Below are 22,049 nucleotides of genomic sequence, written 5' to 3'. Positions count from 1 at the left end.
TGGAAGAGATGTGTACTCGAATGAGATCGATGCACGATGTGGCGAGTGTCGAAACAAAAACACGCGCGTGAAAATAGACGTTTTTCTTTCCACCGGTGAACAAGTACGTTTATTGTTTATATATGGTGTTTATATACTTAGGAGAGAATAATATATCGTTCTCTGATCGCAGATCGGTATCGGACGAGCAAATTATCCTCCATGAAAATCCGTGCCAGGAATCGTCGGATTCGACTCCGTCGTCCTCGTCGGCGGATATGACGTCGATACTAGTTTACGTGGTGGATAAAAAGGGAAAGTTCGACACGAATATGACCAAAATTTTGCCCAGCTTGTACGAGGAGTCGCGCGATCGAATCACGTTCCCGATTAAAGTAAGTCGAGTTTATGTTATAGTTAGTCGATCGAGTTTCGTTTGTAACCCTTCGACGAACAGTTTTCATTATGTTATTGTAAAGTCGAAAGTAACGCTACTCGATCTTGGTCTCTTTCCTTTCGTTCTACGTAATTCTTTTCGTTGAAGCGTTCTACGAAGAATTCTTAGTACTCTTCTCTCGTATATTTCTTCCTTTTCGCGTTTATTTTTTTTTTACGTATTTCTCTCTCACAAATTATGGTCCTTCCTCGAAGTATTCCCTTACGAGACTAATCGTTTTTAATTATTTAAAATTACGACATCTTCGTTCTTTTTTCCTTCGAAGAAAAATTTAAAGAATCTCGCGTGTTTTCATATTTATATAAATTTATAAAATAGTTTCGACTCGGCAATTTAATTTTTGCACTCGTAGAAACTCGTAGTTTGTGCACCTGCGTTTCATCGAATGAAAGATCGATGAAAATTTTGCTCGAGTAGATAATTAATCGATGTACACGATTACGATACAGTTAACCTATTCCGCCGACTGACCCACTCTTTTCAGATTCAGAGATTTCTTCTGGTACAGGAAACGATTCCGGATTCCGGAAACGCAGTGGCGGCCATCGTGGTCTCCTCAGTTGCCTTGATTTGCCTGGTTCTTTTGGCCGGTCTTCTGGTAAAAATTACTTTTATTTTTCTTTCGTTAAAAAATCAATAAAATCCATTCGGATTGTTCGAATATTTTCTGATATTCTATTATTGCGAAAGAGTCTTTTTGTGGAATACTATATTTGTTTTTTTTTTCTTTTTTTATAAAAATCGAAGTGAAAATTCTTTCCTTGGATATTCACACGGTTGTTTTAATTTTAACTATTTTAATTTTTATTAATTTAATCTTTGGAATGTAGAAAAGCAATAATAGAATAACATATTAAATATTTATACAAATTTCAAGTTTATAACTCTATATACTTGAATAATTTTATCAAAAATATATTTCATCTTATAAAGATTCATTTTTCGATCCATTTTTCGATAATTAATATCGCTTTTTTAAATTATTAAGCATTCTCATGATACGTACAATCTACCGTCATTTTAGGACGGATGAATATCTCGATTTATTTTTTTATATTTATTTTGAGAATTAAATTATTTTATTAACGCTTTTCGTTGCAAGAGCAATTTTTTAAATCTTACTTTAAAAAGAAGAGAAATCAATCCTTAAAGATTTCTTCGTTTTTTAAATTATAAACATGATAAATGCAAAAAGTAGAAAAAAGTCTTTAAATATATCAAATTATTATCCATTGGCTGCTCGCGAAAGATATTTCATCCAGATATATCATAAAAAACATAAAAAAAGTGGATTGATTTCGAAAGAAAAATTGCTTCCGTGTGTAAATAATTTTGCGATTAACTACATACAAATTGTCAAAATCAATTGCACGCATATGGGCTGGCACACATATTCTCACGAAAAAGAAAAAAAAAAAAAAAAAAAAGAAAAAACTATTCAAGAAAGAAACTAATGAAACGAGATTCAGTTGCGCAGGTCGGCAAAGATCTATACTATCTAAAAGGCCTCCGTCGTGCTTACGTTAAGCTCATTTCGCACGATGTTACGTATTCATCCGTCCACATTTGTGATTTATCCCCAGTGTACGTAAACAACTAATGATAAATACGTATGTGTACGTGTGATGGTGTTCGAATTTTGCACGTTTGCGCTTTTTCACGCAGTAGGAAAGCAACGCTTACTTAAAAAGAAAAGAGAGACCAAGCTTTGGAAAAATTCTTCGAAAAAAAAAAAAAAAAATATAATAAATATTGTTCGCGGTTGTTCGAACGAGAAGGAACAATCGTGCGCGTTGTCGCTCGTTGTTGTTTCGTTGCCACGACACTCGTCCTTGAATCGGCTATTAGATCAACCGTACACCGCTTCATTGGTTTTCTCCTCGTGCGCACCATGCACGCGTGTCCCGATGTCGAAACCGATCGTCGAGACGTGTCTCTCTCTCGCGATCTCTCGCTCTTTCCGATCCGTGGAACAAGCGTGAATCGAGCATGATCTTTTCGTTCGAGATTTCGTTATGAGATAACGAGTTACATCGTCTTGGCGATCGTAAGAAGAAAGATCGAAAAGAGTTTCCAAACGAGAGAATGATTTATTTATTATTTAACGGGGTGGAGATCCCTTTGTCAAAATTTCCACGAATCCTTTTCAAATTGTCATCCGCATCGTATCGTAATGCACGGGATATTCGCACGGGAGGGGACAATGGTCGGCGCGTGATGAATCAGACGAATATTTTAAAAGTAGTTGAAAAAAATATTTGTTGTCGAGAATATCAATTGGGTTTAGCAAGAAGAGAATTTTACGATTCTTTCTCTCTTTTGAAACAAAAAAGGAACGAAAGAAAATAAAATGTAATAAACGTTTAATTTTTATCGAGTATCAACACTCTTTATAACGATTTAATTCCATAGGGAAGTGAAAAAAAAGGGAGAATTCTTATTTTGCATTTTTCAAAATTATTAAAAAATGAAGAATCAACTGAAGATTTGTCTAATTTTGTATATTCTGAGCCCAAGGTATTATCCAATAGAATATCACAAAGATGATACGCATCCGCGTTCAGAAACTAATGCCAGTTATTTCTGGTTCGACGAAAGAATAGAGCTTGATTTTTCATCCGACGAGAAAAGAAAAATTGTAGGCGTAGACCGCGATAATACCTTTATTCGCGGATGCAAGAATTACAGGTTTGCCTGCGAGCGGATGTTCCGTGCATTACCTACGTAACCTACGTGTTTAAGATTAAAACGTTTCGTTTTGATTTTTGTACGAGAGGAAATTTTCTTTAACAAAAATCGTTCGAAACGGAAGATATTTACATACGCTTTTTCTTTTTTTTTTTCCACGAATGATTAATTTGCAAAGCGATAAAATATTTTTATTTAGCGATATATATTTTTATTATTGAGAGAGAGAGAGAGAGAGAGGGACGGCGGTGTAAAAATTGAAAAATGATTTGCAGTTCGTTATGAGGAAAAGGCAAACGAGGTTTAACTATGGCGAACGATGTCGACCAGTGTCTTTGGACGCTTACAGCCTTGACAGTGTTTCCGCGTACAACAGCGTCAGACGCAAAGGAGTGGCGAGGTCTTCGAAAAGAAGCTATGGGAATCCGACTTTCGAAGATTCGGTGAGTTTCGTTGTCTCCTCGATTTCGTAAGAATCGAAAATAAATATGTTAAATGATAGAATTATAATTGGTGAGCAATAACGAATAAAAATTTTCTTTAAAAGACATATTTTTTTTTGACGAGAAGATATGTAAATGAGTTAAACGAGTACAAAGATATATAAAGACGAATAAAATATTTATTTTTGTGAAAAAAAAAATATAAATGTAAATAAATCTAAATTTAGATAATTATTTTATTTTTAAAATAGCAATTTTGTAAAAGAAAGAGAATTGGAAATTATAGGATATAGATTGATTATTATTGTATGATTTTATTTTTATTGTATGATAATTAATAATATCATCTCATATATAAATATAAAAATATGTATTTTTTTAATCGTATCCTAGCCAAACGTATTCTTCTGTTTGTAGCCAACGTTTAACACGTTCTTGTAAATATAAGTTAATTATTCAGGTAATAAATTGTTTTTCAGTAGTACTTTATTTTTTTTGTAACAAATTATTGTAAAATGTAGTATCGATACAGTAACACGTAGTCGTTGTTATTAGAAAGCTACTCATTTTTTAAATACTTGCTATCATGACACCATGTATTATACACGTTAGGAGATAATTTACATCTTTCTAAACTTCTTTTCACTTTTACATTATAATCAAAAAAAAAATTCTATTATCTCAAAATTAATAAAAAATCTCGAGAAACATCGACGTATATAGTTCACGTAACAGTAGGTTTGCAAGAAACGAAATAACGCAATAAAATTGCAACATTTAATTGAGTTTAGAGGAGTACATCCAGGATGTCTACGTGAAGAAAAATACGCCTATTAACTTGAACATCACCGTCTCGATTAAATTATCGAAGCGGTTGTCAACACCTTCTCCTTTATTCTCTCGTAGATCTTCACGAAGATCGATAATAATAATCGAACACATCCGAGGGAAACTCCGCTCAACTCCGTTAAACGTGGAAAATACCGAGTTTCTTCTACAAAACGTCCATTTGTCCTCTTTGCAGAGCGCAATACCATCTCACCCGTTGAATTTCGCCGGGCTTTCATCTTTCTGTAACGACATTAACGCAATCAACGAGGAATTCGCCGGTATCCCGCAAGTTTCGGCGAAGATTGACGAGCTACCCGCTGGAGCGGAAGTGAAGAACAGATACGCGAACGTGATACCGCTTCCGGAGACAAGGGTGCTCCTTCAAAAAGTCAACAACGATCCTCTTACCGAGTACATCAACGCCAGTTACGTTCGGGTGAGTGAATTTTTGAACAATTGTTTATTGCATTGCGAAGCGATCTGATTGAGTGTCGGTCAATCCTCTGGCTACTTTACGAGGGAATTTTCGTTTTGTTAAAAGATTAACTCTTTGCTCTCGAATGATGACTCGCAGATATCACTTTTTTAATGCGATAACTCGTGGAGGTGACTCTCCATCACCGCTTGGATCGATACGACAATTCAAATTGGGTGAAAATATTTGTTTACGTTTGATTTTTTAAAAATAAAATAGATTTCTAAGCTTTTTGTGTATAATTTTATAAAGCGTAAGAATAATATATGAATTCGAATGATTAGATTTTTTTTATCTCAAATTAGATCGAACTAAATTTTCGATCGATACGACAATTCAAATTGGGTGAAAATATTTATTTACGTTTGATTTTTTAAAAATAGAACAGATTTCTAAGCTTTTTATGTATAATTTTATAAAGCGTAAGAATAATATATGAATTCGAATGGTTAGATTTTTTTTATCTCAAATTAGATCGAACTAAATTTTCGGCGTTAGTCCGAGTTTTATAGTCGTGGGAATAGAAATATTATTTTCAAAGTTTTCGAGTTTTGTGAGCGTGGAACGCGGTAATGAAATTGGTTCGAGCGAAGATGAGTTTAATTTTCTTGTTATTGAGTAATGAAATTATTTCCATTTGTTAAGAAATTGACGACGAGAGAGAAGGAAAATAGTGATGAGAATAGGAATGTAGTAAGAGAAGAAAAATAAGAAGAATAAACAGATTATTTCCATTCGTTAAGAAATTGACCACGAGAGAGAAAGAAAATAGTGATGAGAATAGGGATGTAGTATAAGAAGAATACAGAATGAATGAAAAATAAGAATAATAGACAGTGAATGTGAGAACACGTTATTGGGATTAGTTCAAGATGAGTTTTTCGTTATTAAATAACGAAATTATTTCTATTCATTAAGAAATTGACGATAGAGAGAAGAAAAATAAGAATAGTAAGAGAAGATGAAAAATAAGAATAATAGACAGTGAATGTGAGAACACGTTATTGGGATTAGTTCAAGATGAGCTTTTCGTTATTAAATAACGAAATTATTTTTATTCATTAAGAAATTGATGACGAGAGTCATCATTGAGAGGAATAGTAAGAGAAGATGAAAAATAAGAATAATAGACAGTGAATGTGAGAATACGTTATTGGGGTAGATTAGTTTGTTATTAAGTAACGAAATTATTTTTATTCATTAAGAAATTGACGATAGAGAGAAGAAAAATAGGAATAGTAAGAGAAGATGAAAAATAAGAACAATAGACAGTGAATGTAAGAACACGTTATTGGGATTAGTTCAAGATGAGCTTTTCGTTATTAAATAACGAAATTATTTTTATTCATTAAGAAATTGATGACGAGAGAGAAGGAAAATAGTGATGAGAATAGGGATGTAGTAAGAAAAGATAAAAAATAAGAATAATAAATAGTGAATGTGAGAGCACGTTATTGAAATTGTAAGGTTTGCTCTTGATAAAATAAGAAAAGTGAAAAACATCAAGCGACATTTTATCTTGGCAATTACGTTATTATTAAAATATCACCCAAAACAACGATATAGACTTTAATATTCAACAAATTTTCTTTCTTTATATGTAAAGATACGTAAAATATTAGAATATAAAAGTTTTATATATTAATTTGTGTATAAAATCATTTTAAATTAGCTAAGAAACATTCACAACGGGTGAATCGAGAAAATCATCTAGAATTGTTGTCTCGAACGTTTGATCGAGCAAAAACGTCCTGGAGTGCAAAGGGTTAAACGTTGGAAGAGGTTTATTCGCGTTACAAGGCGATATTTCTAATCTCTGATTAAGAAAATTGCAGAAGATGTCTCATTTGTTTTCTAACGATGTGACTCAACTCTCGTAATTGTGTGTTCTATTCTTTGCCCCATTTTACGATTTTCTTGTCATCGTCCTCCCTATTTTCACTATTCGTTTTTTCTCTTAAGAAATTTAACGCTTTTAATCTCGGAAAATCGGTTTGATAAAGCGGCGAGGTCGGCGCATCCCGAGCGATTTAATAAAGCACGCGCGTGTAAAGTTTTACGCGCGGTATTTTGCCTGCGTGAGAAAAGGACGTTGCATAATGCATTGCGAAGAATGACTGTTGCATAAGCTCGAGGCAATATGCGGAAGCGGGGCGGACGTTAACACCTGTTTCCATCGAGCTATTAAAGGATTTAAATAATGCAGTGTGCACCGATAGAAACAACGATCGATCGTCGGAACAATTCATTTTTATCGTAATATCAATGTTGCCGTGAAATTGAATTATATTAGAATTATAATTATAATTTAACAACAACAACAGCCTCGACATCTTTACGTACGTCCATCTTCCTTCAATCTACGGATTGGAGATTTTTTTTTTTAATTCTCCTTTTCCTTTATTTATCGCAAGTTATTCGAATATTAAAAAGGAGAGGATGATCGAAGAGAAAAAGTTTTAAGAAACAACGTGTTAGAATTGGTTCGAGGAAGGAATGTAAATTGATTTAAATTCAATTTTAATAGTTCGATTTTGCGCGTTTAATTGCGCGTCGAACGTTCACAAAGGGCAACGTTCTCTAGGACTCGTAATTAGCACCGTTCCTCGCTGATCGATATTATCGATTGATATCGTATCCTATGCACAATGCAATTATTGAATATGTTAATTGATTCTAACTGTAATCGATCGGCTCGAAATACGGGAGCTCTGTCTCGTCAACTAATTTTAATTCGTCGAGGATTAGAATTTCATTGATCAAATTTGTTTTAAACGTTGAAAATCGTTAATTCTCTTTACACTACCATTCTTTGAGAAAGTTAATTTTTCTCCAATCGTTTAATAAATTGATTTTCAGGGACCAAAGAACGCGACAAAATATTATATCGCTTGCCAAGCACCAATGGAGTCGACTGTCACCGACTTTTGGAGGATGATATGGGAACAACAGAGCAAAGTGATTATCATGCTTACCGATCTCGTTGAAAATGGGGTGGAAAAGTGTACAGAGTACATTCCGCCCTCGGAAATCACGGATTGCCGACGGTTATACGGCGATTTTCAAGTTACTCTGAAGAAGAGGGAAACCAAAGAAAAATATGCCATTTCCACGCTTCATTTGAACGTAAGCGATAACGCACAATAGAAACCTTTTTTAGAAAAAATTACTATATTACTCTGTGACAAAAGTATATATGTCGATAGTGCCCGAATGATAAAAACATTTATGACACCGACAATTTTATCCAATAATAAAATTAGTTTCAATTTGAAACACGCATTAAATCCACGCATCGCCAATTTCTCTTCGATCCTAACGCTCTTGTTATAACACTCCTCTCTCTTCCCTGCTTTAAAACCCAGTTACGCTATAACTCACTTTAACTCACGTTAAATCACTTCTTCGCTCAACTATCCTAACACGATGTAGCCTCATCAACCGGTAGAGCCCAGCCGTCATTATCGCGCAATCGACCATTTAAAGAACCAGTCGCGTCACTGGAACCAAACGCGACCGATAAAAATTTCAATTATAGATAATTATGATCGATGCAACGATGTTAACACGAATTGAATTCGAATTCTTTACACAATTATTTTCAACGAGTCCAGAATTAAAAGAAGTAGAAAATAATAATAAGTATTCGAATCATAGATCGAATCTTTCGAATTCGATTTAAATATTAATTGATAACCGATCGAAACGATGATTATTTACAGAATTTGGAGAAGAACACGTTCCGAGAGGTATACCACATTTGGTATTTGTGGCCCGTGAACGGAGTGCAATCGGACGGTGCCGGGTTGATAGCCGTGCTACTCGAGGCGAGGGCACTTCAAAGGGGTGGCCCTGGACCCATTGTAGTCCACTGTAGTCCCGGCACTGGACGCACGGGAACGTTAATAGCTCTTGACCTAGGAATTAGACAATATGAGATTACGAGGACTGTGGACGTGCCAAGGGTCGTTTACACTATCAGACGGGATCGTGCTGGGGCTGTCAAGACGAAAGAACAATACGCTTTCATTTACAAGGTAATTTACTTTTTAACTTGCCCTGCCGTTTCCTTTCGAATCGTTGATTTCATTTATTCGTTTCGATTGGTGCATTGTGCATTCGGTTTGAGAGAATGGAGCCGCGAGAGTGCGTGATTCTGCGTGATTTATCGAACGAGCAATAGGAATGGAAGGATTTTTCCTTATTTAAGTTATCTAATCATTATATATATATATTTGTATCTTTTGTTTTTTTTTTAAATTATCCAGGAAAAGTGTGAAATATTTATATTTATAAAGATATTGAACGAAAATTTCTCATTTTCTTTTCTTCTTTTTTTTTTTTTTTCAGGCATTAAATTTATACGCGACCAAACTTGCCGGCGGTGTATTGGAATCTACGTGAACCACTCGAGAAGAAATTACCATTCGTTCGAATCGTAATAGAGATGTAAGTCATGGCAGAGAACTGCTATATCCGTGAACGATAAATATCATTGAAGACGATGCAAAAACCGCGAGATTATAAGAATGAATGAAGTTCCAGTTTTACCTGGATAGGAAGATATGATAAATTGAACGAAGGAAATTGACTTGTGATACGTGGACCATAGCGAAGATCGTGTTTCGCTTTAGATTTTTGCTTAGTCCTTTCGACGTAAGACTATTTCACCCTAGTAAATTTAAAAAAACACTCTTTACCATCTGTTTGTCTATTCTTCTCGGTTGATAATACAGTATTTTTTTTTTTTTTTTAAGTATCGTCGTTGAATAAAATAAAATTTTCTAAAATTTTTTTGTAAAATAATATTTATCATAATTTATGTAATAGGACAATTTATACAAGTGATATTTATAATTAAGGTTTAAAAGAAAAAAAATTTTAAAATTATAAATAATACGAAATTATAAAATAGTAAAATAACATATGAAACAATATGAAACAATAATTCAAATTGAAACAATATGAAATTCTGAAAATAACAATTTATACAATTTTGTACTTTAATAATTATACATATTTATTAATTTATCTGCAAAAATTAGTGGTAAAATATACTAAAATTAGTAAATCGATTCAAGTTCAAATTAAAGTATCATACGAGCCAAAAATACAAACTGAGCGTTAAATATGTATTTAAAAGAGCAAATATTAAAACGATTACTTTATTCTAAATATTTTAATTGAGAGAGAAAGACAAATAAGATGGTAACATGTTGGATAATGAATAATTGAGAGGCGGGAATTAATTTGTGATATCCGGACCATCCGATATATTCAACTTTGTATTTCTTAGGCCTATTCGATTTCATAAAACTTTTTTTTTATCATAAATTTCGTCTCCTTTTTGTCAATTTTAATATATATATATATATATGAAAGAATAATTAGATGTAGTTGAATATTTAAAAATAAGATTATGAATATGTCAGTCATGTGCGAAAGGATTTATTCTTTTCAACCAAACAAGTATATAGCGACAATGAACAATTTGAACGGGCAAAACGAACCGTGATGCTTTGTAAAAGAAAAAGAGAAACAAAAATGAAAAAAAAAAAAAAACAAAATAGTAACATTCCTTCGAGAATTCACCTACGTGTATTTAGCGTCGTTTTTAATCATGTAAAAAGGAATAATATACAACGTATGTATTAATTATTAATTTAGAATTACAATTATTTACAAATGTTACATCTCTAAGGTTCTAGAAAGATTTCAAGATCGATTTCATCTCTCTTTCTCTTTTCTTCTCCCGGACAATTTATAGATACATATTATATATAATATATATATACATTATTGTATTATTGTTATTATTGTTATTGTTGTTGTTGTCATTGTACAAATATTTTGATTCGTAGCAGGTTGCTCTCTATAATTGTACATAGAAACCAACCGGAAAATACACCGAATAAATTAGTTGTATTTTGTTAGATTTTCGTTAAGAAGTTCGTATTTTTTTTTTTTTTTTTTTTTTTTTTGAAACGTGTCATTTAATTCTCGTCGAATACGTGCTCGTTGCCAGCCGCCATTTTTCTCACTTTCTTACGGCTTCGAACACGTTTGAGGAATGCATTAGAATTATCCCATAAATTTTGTCGGTTTCGCTGAATGCCGTTGTTCCTGTGAAATGTCAAGCATTTTTTTTGTTTTATCGCTTGAAAACAATCACGGACGATGCGACGAACATAAACGATCGGTTTAATGATTCATCGTCAATTTAGACCGGTTATTTCTGACCGAGGAGATTTCTTCGTGAGCTGAGAAATGGATTCTTTCCGTCGAGAATTAATTTTTGCGCGAAACAAGTTTTGTGATTGAGTTTTTGCTCGATATTTGATAAAACGAAAAAACGATTTTTTTTTTATTTTCCGTATTAAATCATTGTACGAATAATGTACGCGTATGTGATTAATTTCTGTCTTTTGTTAAAAGTAAATATTTTGTCTTTTATCTCCTATATAATAATTCCAATTGATTTTATATATGGACTAATATGATTAATAGACTAATATGTTTTTTTAATTTTGATTTTAAACTTGATCTTAAAAAAAAAAAAATAGACAAAATATTTATTTTGCGTGAATAATTGCAGAGAACTGACGTATAATTATATTATGTGCCTAAAATTTTAATTGTACATAACTTAAAAATTAAATTAATTGTCCGTTTATGTTTTAAAATTTTTATCTTCAAATTTGAATTAAAAAAAAAGTATATTTTTTTATGTTTATTTATCACTTGTCTAAATATGAAAATTAATAAAAAAAAACAATTTTAAAATCAAATTACAGAAAAATCAAAATATATGTACGTTTTTACAAATTTCAATTAACCTTAAAACAATTATTGATTAAAATACAAAATATATAACGTGTTTAAAGACACAATTTAAAAATAAAAAAAAGATATGTAATAATTATAAATCGACAAAATTTGTGGAATAATACAGTCAATGTGTTTTTATAACACGTTATGAAATTTAGAATTTAGACGCATTCCCTTATAAAACTAAAATTATCCCTTATAAATCGAAATCGAACGATTTGATTCTACGAAATGTGATGAATAGAAGGAACATTCGACCACGTATAAAAACGAAAAATAAAACCAGGAATACAGGGTCAATTCGTAGTTTCTATCGAACCCGTTATTTAGACACTATATAGTAGTATCGATTAATTAACATTTTTATAGTATTGTAATTTGATAATTATATTATAGTTGAAAAAAAATATGAAGAAACTCGTGATACTCGATTTTTTTAAAATATCGTCGAACAAAGACGATAGAAATATTTCAGATCGTAAAAAATTTAATACGCTTCAATAAGAACACGAACATCGAACATTTATCGCGATCGAAATTAAATGACAATGACAATTTACACGTGTAAGAGTACACAATTATTCTCACCAATATTTTATACAGTTTCGTGCAAAACCCATTATTGGATCTAATTGAATTTTAATCAAAATAATATAATATTTTGAATCTTTTATTTTAATATTGTTATTTGTGAAATATGAACGATATACGCTCGACATTAAAATTAAAAGGATTACTATTTAGTGATCAAAAAATTTCAACTGTTGTAATTTCGAAAAGAATCGTATATAATAATCAATCTGGACTCGATTTAAACAACAAAACTTTTATCTTTATTTTATTTATACTTGAATTGTATTATTATAGCATATTTTTTCCTAAAATCACGATAGTATTCGAATATCGACAATTTTTCGATCAAAATTTAGTCATTCTTCAATTTTAGCGTTGAGTATAAACTTGATAATGTAATTTCAAACAAAGAAATATCTCAAATTTATGAATATTCTAAAATAACATTATCGGAAATAATAATTTAAAATGTCATTTAATAATGTGAAATAAAATAGCATATTATTTCATAAATAATATTTCATCAATATTTGAGAAAATATATGGATTTGAGAAAAACATATTCGATGCGTCGCTTCTTCGAAACAAAAATTTTTTCGTTACTACGTAATCATCTATTCCAACTTTTTCATTCGAATATAGTGAGAGATTGTTGCACGATATTGTAAATCACAATAATGCATAAACATTTGCCATAAAATAAAGAATTAGATACATTCAGAGTAATTACATTAGAAATCTTTATAAAGATTTAGAAGTTTACAGATTAAAAATTGTATCTAGAGTAAAAAGAGAAAAAAAAATTGACAAAGAGATAGGAATATAAGCGTAATGATCTCATTTGCTGACGAAGCAATGGAACGAAACGTGAATTCTCGGAAAATTCTTCGGGGTGAGTGAAGGACAAACTTCGTGCGACGCCATTGTTAATTAAGAAAATGGTTTTGCTTTATTACCGAGAATAAAATCTATTTCCAGCATAAACAATGCGACGTAAGCGTTGGAAAATCATATGTCCCTGTTTCCTGAATAGTATTATTAATAATGGAAGAATATGTATCTCGTAATTGAAATATGTTAGGATTTTTGTCTTACTTAACGATATAATCGCTAATTATTAATTCGCAATCATTGTGACCATATATAAGATTCTGTGTGTGTGTGATATCGTTCTATCCAATATCGAACGTGGAAAAAAATTCGGAAAAATTATGATTAAAACCAGTGTTAATAAAGCCAAATAAATCTTATTTAACTATATTAATCGTTAGAGGATCAGATTTCGTATTGAGTTGTTCTTTCAATGCTGTCCATTCCTTTTTTCAATGTAATCATTCAATTTCGTTAGTATTTTTAATGAACGAATTGAAAATTCCTTTTTTTTTTTTCAATCTTTATTAATTTCTCATCAAATCTTGATTGTCCGATCTATCTGATTAAAAGCATAAAATCTTAAAAAAGGACACATTTTACAGAACAACTCTGTGCGTATAACAATCGTACCAAAAAGGAAAATTAATGTTTAATTATATATAAATGTTCTAATAAAAATATTATAAGAGGAATGTGTATGTTTAAAAAAAGTTAGAAGATTTCCCTTCGTAACGAATCCTTCGAGAATGAACGTGTAGAATTATAAAAAAAATCAGGAAGAAACGAATGTATCAATGTGTATGCCTATCGACGTATGTTATAAAACCATGTGTAATTATACGATAGAGATTGAAAATTGATGAATAAAACATGATAATGGTGTTCAATCGTATAGTTATTGCAACAATTACATCAAATGCATTTAGTAGCTGGATCAAAAAAAAAAATGTAATTATTCTATTCTATGTGTTTTTGTTTTTTCAATATTTTTGGTTTCATATAAAACAAATACATACTTTTTTTCATGTAAAATATAAATATTTACTAATTTACTATATACACTAACTTATTACTTCAAATAATTTGTTTAAAAAATTTCATATACAAAAATTTTAACAAAATTATATATAATTAATACACAAAAAATACACGAACTAATTTAGTAATAGAAGGTGCATCGTATCGAATTCGATCAGTTACATTACTCAAAATTTCTATCGTAAATGATAGATTTAGAAATTGTAATTGAGACTTCATCAATCTCGATACAACACAATTTCTTTTCTTAAAATTATTTCTATTTGTTACTTAACTTATTCTATGATACATATTATTATATTACATCTTGAAAATACGACTTACTAACGAGAATCGATACAACTTATGCTATTACTGTGTACAAACTCGAATGGTAACGTATTTGCCATCCGAAGTTACAATCAATTAAATTTAAAATTTAAATTTAAATTTAAAAAGATTCTTTTATCTTTTGTTGCCTTGCTGCAATTTGGAAAAATGAGAATGGAACACATCATAAGACTAATGTTCCTATTCATCGTCCTCATGATTATGATTTCATAATCTTCTCCCTTCAATAGTTATATCTGCATAGAATATTACTAGATAGATATTACTAACAAGAGTCGCAATAGCCTCCTAGCGGGCGTGCTCGGTACTACGGATCAACGCATAGCCGATCAGAGTAGCTAGAAATTTGCTATCCACGAATAAACCACGTACGGGGGTTGTTCAAGGATTATATATCTTTTGGGGTCGCTGACTAAAAGATATTACGAATTTATGGTACATCAATCGTTATCGAGGAAGAGGGGAAAAATATTGAAGGTGCGGATAGTCAGCAGAAATACAAAAATTATGTCGATTTTGTTGTTCTGTTTTTTTTTAAATAAAGTAAAATATATAAGACTGCTAAATTGTTAAAGTGAATATTATCTTTTTTAATTCAATGTAATTGATTGAATTATCAATTAAAACGCATATTTTATTTTCAAACGCATAGTAAAAAAGATATTACAGATAATATTTTCTGAATTTTAAATTTTAATTTCAATCTTTTAAAGCTTAATATAGTAATTAATTATTGGTTAATCAAATAATAGATGTATTTTTATTTTTTGTAAAATTATTTATCATTAAATATTAATGCAATATTTATAAAAGTATCAGAAAAATATATGTTATTATAATTAAATAAAAAAAAAACTTTTCAGAAAGAAATCAGTCTGAAGAAAATTAATGAATGTAATTTCACATAATACTGAATATAAATGAAATTTTTAAAAATGTTTATATCAAAGATACATTCTTATATAAATTTTTTGTTACTTTCATATTTGCAAAATACTCTTCTGAAAATTACATTTATGATTTCAAAAAACAAAATTGTACAGAAAATTCAAAACGATATAAAAATCAAGCAATTTTTAGCGTCTAACTAGAAGTATTGTCTACAGTACATTGAAAGAGTTTTAGTTTTTAATCGTGTTATTTTTAACCAAGTATACCGCAAATACAACGTTTATGAAACATAAAGATCTATAGCACTAAAAATTGCCAAGTAAAAACTATAATATACATTGTATCCTTTCTTATTAATTTTCAATTCCTAGCAATATAATTTTTTATAAAAACTTTTAAAGATCAAGTTATATTATATCATTAAGTCTTAAAGTTTAAATTTTAATTAACATTTGTAGATTTTATATATTTTCATCTTCTTATCATCATTTTCTATCGTTTGTGTATTCATTAACATTTGAATGACTCATTCCATTCATAGGATATTCTAGAATTTTTATTTTTTAATACAATTGCTTAGTGACATGAAAATTTTAAAAAATATTCTTAGATCATTATTTTCATTTATTAAATAAAATTATTTTAAAAAATCTTAACAATATTATAAATATATAATTATATTTATTATTATATAATTATAATATATAATTATATTTATCTGCATAATTTTTTTGCAAAAATATAAAAAAGCTTTTTAGTGAATTTAACGACAGTCTTCGTATTTATATTTATCATGCGAAAATGTCATATGAATCATATTGCATGAAATATTGTACAATGAAACACAATTTTTGCAAAATCAGTTCATGATTTTATGTAATGTGTCATAAATATATTGGCAATGAAACACAACAATTTCGTTTAAAAAAAAAATATAAAATAACATTTTAAAATATTAAATTTTAATTATTCTATTATAATTATTTTAGAAATAACGTAACAAAATTCATATTAAAAACAGATGTGAAATTAAATCGCACTTTAATTTATTGATTTCTGCTTTAGAAACGATACTTCTATAGAGACGTATATTATTTCGCTGGAAGATGAGTTTTTTTTTCGTTAATAATAACTCTACTGTAGATTCTAGAATAATTTTATATCATATTATTTATACAAAAAAAATATATGAATCAAAATTAAATAAAAAGAAAATTTTTATTATTATTTGCATTTTAATTTGAGAACTTTTCAAATAATTCATTCTCCAATGGTATCCTCAATCCACGAGGCATAAATATACGTAAAATTATGTCAAGAAATTTATTTGTTTTTTTTTCGTTTACTTCTCATTCCATCCAATATAATAAAAGAAAATCATCGTAACACGCGAGTCCGCCACGTTCCTTCGCGTTCCAGTTCATTTCTTTAACTATCTTCCCACTGTTAACATCATTCTTTGAATATTTCGCTGTATACATAGAGAACGAGTGTTTTCTTCACAATTAGAATCCGTCTTTTGCAAAATGTGCAATTTCTTCTTATATAATATTATTCAAATAAATAATAAATTAATTTAAAAAATCATCCATCGAATGAAGTAATTTTAACGCGATTTTCTTTAATTCAAAATTTCTCTTTATTCAAAAAAATACAATCATGTCAAGAAACTTTTCTTATCTGCTCTACTTATTCCTCTATTCGATAAGAAAGACACTCGATACGTAATGGACATGTCATTATCGTGAATACGCCACACTTATTTCTCTCTCGATTCATTTCTTTGGAGCCATCTCTCTCCATTTTTTCGAATATTCAACTGCAACTTCTGCAACTTCTCGTTACATAATATCATTCAAATAAATTAATCAATTTAAAGCTATTCACTCGAATAAAATCACATTTAATACCACTCTCTTTATCCAAGATTAAATCATACTCCAATCGTATGCTTCACGACCAGCATTATAAATACAATTAAATCAAGAAATTCCCTTATCTCTTCTCCTTCCCTTCTTATTTTCTTCTCATTCCATCCATATAACAACGAAAGAAATTTTTTATCACCGTGACACGTGCAACAACATTACGTATCTCTCCGCTAATTCATTTCATCCGCCATTTCTTCCTTCTCTATTCATTGTATACGTTTTTCGGCTGGATGATCACGTTCGCGGAATCGATTAAGCTTGTGTCACGACATTAACTAATACTTGATTCAATGTGGTCCAATTCTCTTTTTTTATTTATTTTTTTATTTTTTTTTATTTTCTTTCTTTCGTGTTATTCACGCATATATTCAATTGAATGAGAAAAGTCGATTGAGTCGATTGAAGTTTTAAAAAGAGTGGCAGAGCCCTCTCTTATCCAGGTGGTCTAGAGGATCGTTTGCTGGATCGGACTGGCTCGAACTGGATTGGGGCTGTTGGATCTCGAGATGTCCGGGTTACTTTGCTCGGTCGTAGAAGGAAATACATATACCCACAAATATCGAACCGGCGCGTATTCGTGAAATAATCGTTTACACTGAAACACGCTCTGCCGGGATTCCCGCGAATTTTTTGCCAATAAAAATTCTAACGTTTATCCCTTTGCCGCATTTCCGATCTCATAGCTGTATTATTATTATTATTATTATTATTATTATTATTATTATTATTATTGTTATTGTTATTATTATTATTATTATTATGCGTATCATTTCTGGATAGTTGCAATCGAACGAGTATGTAACTGGTTTTACTACGTGAAATTTTAATACAAAGAATCTATATTGGATTCCGATGTTTATGCATAAATTATGTTCGACGAAACGTAAATTTTTTTTAGGAAAAATATTTCGGATTGTATATATAATATTCAGTAATATACGTATTATACAATGTTCGTAGAAGAAATTTATAATATATATATCATTATAATAACATTGTATTTCTAAGTAAATTTTAATTCTTTAAAAAAAAGTATTATTTAAATATTTTAATTTTTTATTGTTATGTAAGTAGGTGTTTAGAAAAATAAATAAATCATCAATCATGGTTAAAAATTTGGTAAGCAAATTTTCATTTTCACAATGAATTGCGTGTTATTTTATAGCGATGTTTCTACGACACGACAATTTTAATCCTTTCTTTTTCTAACAGTCCTTGTAACCAATCCAAACCAGTTCCATCATTGGATTTTTTTATCAATATATTATTTATTATGAAAATACTTCTTAAATACAACTTTAACTAAAAAAAAACAAGAAAGAGAGTTTCATTGTTGCTATATAAAATAATAAAAAAGTAATGGATGCAACGTATAATATAATATTATAATATGTTATAATATTAAATATTGATTACACAATAGTGATGATTGATAAAATTAAGAATTAATGTTGTTTAATAAATATCTTATTGAAAATAATTATTTTAATTTTCAAAAACCAAAATGTATTTTTTTATAACAATACGTATTGTAAAAAGAATCGCGTTATGAAATATCTAACATTTAATTCATGATATTCTCATAAAGAAGTTTTTGCGGTGTGAAATACCACAAATCGAAATAAATTTATATTTCGCTTGAAACCACGAAACAGTCAAACGTACGTTTTATTACGAGGCTCGAGTTGCAAACGAAGCGTGAATCAGTTTTAGATCGAGTAAGTTTCTGCCAGTTTCGAATTAAGTTTAATTCAAACGCGCGTTCAAGATGCTTAAAAAGTGTGCCATTATCTCTGCACGTTTATGAAACCGTTTGTTAAGTCGATTCTACCGTGACACGTAAGGGCAATTGCGCTCTTAAATTACAACACCCGCCATTTTACCTCTCAGTTATCGTTTTATCAACACTTTAAACATAAATCTTAAATAAATTCATATGAACAGCCCCTCTACCCTTCAATTATAACTTCAATTATTCCATATTTGATTTGATATTTTATATTTTATTTTTCCAAATTCAAATATTTTCTTTTTTTTTTTTTTAGATTTCTATCTCAATCAGCTCGATTCCGCGTCCAATTCGATACATTTTTTTTTTTTTTTTTTCCCTACCAAAACGATTTAATTTCTTGGGCAATCGGATCAAGAAGGAACGCCGCGTGTCCATCTTTTATCAAGGGACAACTTAACAACCCGCCACGCCACCAAATTCTTGTTGCTTTATTTAGAATCCCCTCGAAAACGCATAAAACGCGTATAACGCATGGCCATGTGTACGTAGAAACTTTAATCGCGTAACCAAGCATAAAGCTGAAGAGGTTTAAACATTTATCCGCACTTCCTGTCTCCGTTCCAATCGCTCGTAAAACCGCGCATCCCCACGGGCGGAAACGTCTCTGAGACAACAAGATTCCCGCAGATTCCAAGAGAACACACCGAAATTAGAATTGGAATTATTGACGATTCGATTCTATTTGCACAACTTCGTTCGATCGAATTTAGACGACGTATTCGCATACGAGAATTGCATGTCAATCAAGTGACATAGCAATTTGTAAAAAAATATTTTCAAAAATATATAAAATAACGTGCAGTTCAATTTTTCCTTTAATTCGAGACAATTTTTATAATAGGTCAAGATCAATAACAGGATCGAGCCGATTTACATTCCGATGAATTTATCGAGGTTTTAAAAACTCGATGAAAAGAAAAGTAGAAAGATGAAGGAATAGTTTGCGAAACATTTGTAAGATGAAGTAATTATTTCGAAACGTATAGGGCGAGGGAAAAGTAATAAAAAAAAAAAATAAATAAAAAATTAGAAACATTCGTAAAGCATAGGATGAAGGCCATTATTTACCTAAACCTTTCGTTTATTTTGCGTAACTACGATTATTAAACTATGTAACTATGTAAATTATACTCATTTACAGATCTATTACAGATTTCGTATGGACTTACGAAAGAGCAATCTCGAAATATATACCTAACGTTTTCGTGCTATATACAAATACGCAAAGAAAACCAGAAGATCGTTATATTTCAACTTTGCCGATTGAAATTCTTTGCCGTCAATATTTATAAAGATGCTCGATGCTGTGTACAAAAGAAAAAAGAAAAACGAATCTTTTTTATATTTTTTTCATTCATATATTGTTTCGCACCTTGCCTCTAAATCAAAATTTTCGAATAATATAAAATTTATTCGAAATATCGTTCCTTCTCGAAAAACGTTTCGAATCCGAGAAACGACGAAATATAGAAAACGATCGAACGGAAGTGGTTATCTGTCGTTTCCTCGGGCGCCACAGCCCGTCAAATTTTTGGCACAGCGATCCCGCGTTGCATTGTGAATCATTAGTTGACAAACATCGTATTCCTCGTGGATCCTCTATTTTCAGCCTGGCTAATTTTAATGAGTCGCGAATCATCGAGATTCCTACAATTTCGTGCAACTGGCAACGCGTCAAACTTCCGCATATCCGGCCTTCGCCTCGGAAACGGCTTCTTTCTCTTTTTTTAGAAAATATGGATGAAAAGCAAACCAAAGACTCTACATCTTGATTATTGGCCTCGATTCCCGTGTATTTTAACCTCTCTGCTAAAGAAAAAGTCTCGTAAAAAATTAGGGAAAAGCTGGAACAATTATTCGCGATATGGCATTGTACCCAAAGTCCCCTATTCTCCAATTCAATTCTTAGGAAAATGGAGGTTCAAAGAGAGCTTTAGATATACCTCGTACGATATAAATTGGTGAAACGAAATTTGATTTCACGGATCCTTTCGTCTCACTCATAATTTCCTTCCTCGCTCGAATCCAATTCGCAGAAGTTCTGTTCAGCTATCCAAATTCAATTACTGTTATTAATAATTGTTAAAATAGACGTTGGTGGTGTATATAGCAGAGCCAGGATAATTATTCCTATTCCTCGATTCCTTTCTTTAATTTTTTTTAAAAAATTAACGGCTTGACGATCGAATGGTTTATCCTAGCCTGTTTGGTTCGACGCTTTCCTAATATTATGATGATTCTAGGCAGCCTATTTCTCGATCTGTATCTCTGTATAGACGCAAACGCTCCCAGGCTTTTAAGGATTTCTGGGAAATTCGATCTTGATTAAATCACGCCATCGGACCAAACTTTGCCTCCGATGTTCAGATTAGCGGGACTAAACGAGATCGACTCGAATAATGGGATTAATAATGGACGTGGTTATTTCTGGAACTTGTTGTTATGTCAGAGTTTCATAACAATGTGAGTACGATCACTTGATTTTCGTTTTGAATGTGTTATACGCGTTGAGTTAATTTTTTTAACCCTTTTTTTAACCTTAAATTCTTATAGATTTATCTTCTCATAGATTTATCTTTTTCTAACAACGTTTGTTATTCTTAGCTAAATTGTAACTGTTATGTACGATTTAATTAAGATTGAGAATAGTCTGTAGTCAGTTTTAAATATAAATAAAATTTTGCGTATGTTCGAATAAATACAAGACTCTGTATTGTATTATATAGAGTGTGTTCAAAATGAGTCAATTGGTTAACGAATGTATCGCAGGATATCGATGCGAATAATATCTTCTTTTGAGAGATATTATTCAGAATCGGATAAATCGACTCGCAGCATTCACAAAATGGCAATAATGTTTTAAATATTTGGAAAGCAATCATAAAATGCGATGCAAATCGCGAATGCCTGAAAAAATAAA

At 30.6% G+C, this 22,049-nt stretch overlaps 1 protein-coding gene across 5 annotated transcripts in view; it reads left to right on the top strand.

The window, feature by feature from the left end:
• Nucleotides 1-9,704, top strand: part of LOC122712123 (receptor-type tyrosine-protein phosphatase N2) — a 52,195-nt gene extending 42,491 nt beyond the window's left edge. For 4 of the 5 annotated variants that reach the window (XM_043931501.1, XM_043931503.1, XM_043931502.1 and 1 more), the window contains 7 exons: nt 173-374; nt 921-1,034; nt 3,400-3,567; nt 4,592-4,834; nt 7,733-7,999; nt 8,596-8,910; nt 9,224-9,704. In XM_043931501.1, the coding sequence (XP_043787436.1) occupies nt 173-374; nt 921-1,034; nt 3,400-3,567; nt 4,592-4,834; nt 7,733-7,999; nt 8,596-8,910; nt 9,224-9,277 (1,363 nt within the window). In that variant the 3' untranslated portion in view covers nt 9,278-9,704. The remainder of the gene's footprint in view (nt 1-172; nt 375-920; nt 1,035-3,399; nt 3,568-4,591; nt 4,835-7,732; nt 8,000-8,595; nt 8,911-9,223) is intronic. The other variant, XM_043931505.1, reaches the window with a different exon arrangement.
• Nucleotides 9,705-22,049: the final 12,345 nt, after the last annotated feature.

The sequence above is a fragment of the Apis laboriosa genome, unplaced genomic scaffold (assembly GCF_014066325.1).
Source record: "Apis laboriosa isolate Shangri-la unplaced genomic scaffold, ASM1406632v1 scaffold19_cov150, whole genome shotgun sequence".
Classification (NCBI taxonomy): domain Eukaryota; kingdom Metazoa; phylum Arthropoda; class Insecta; order Hymenoptera; family Apidae; genus Apis; species Apis laboriosa.
This window is presented reverse-complemented; position numbering and strand designations above follow the sequence as displayed.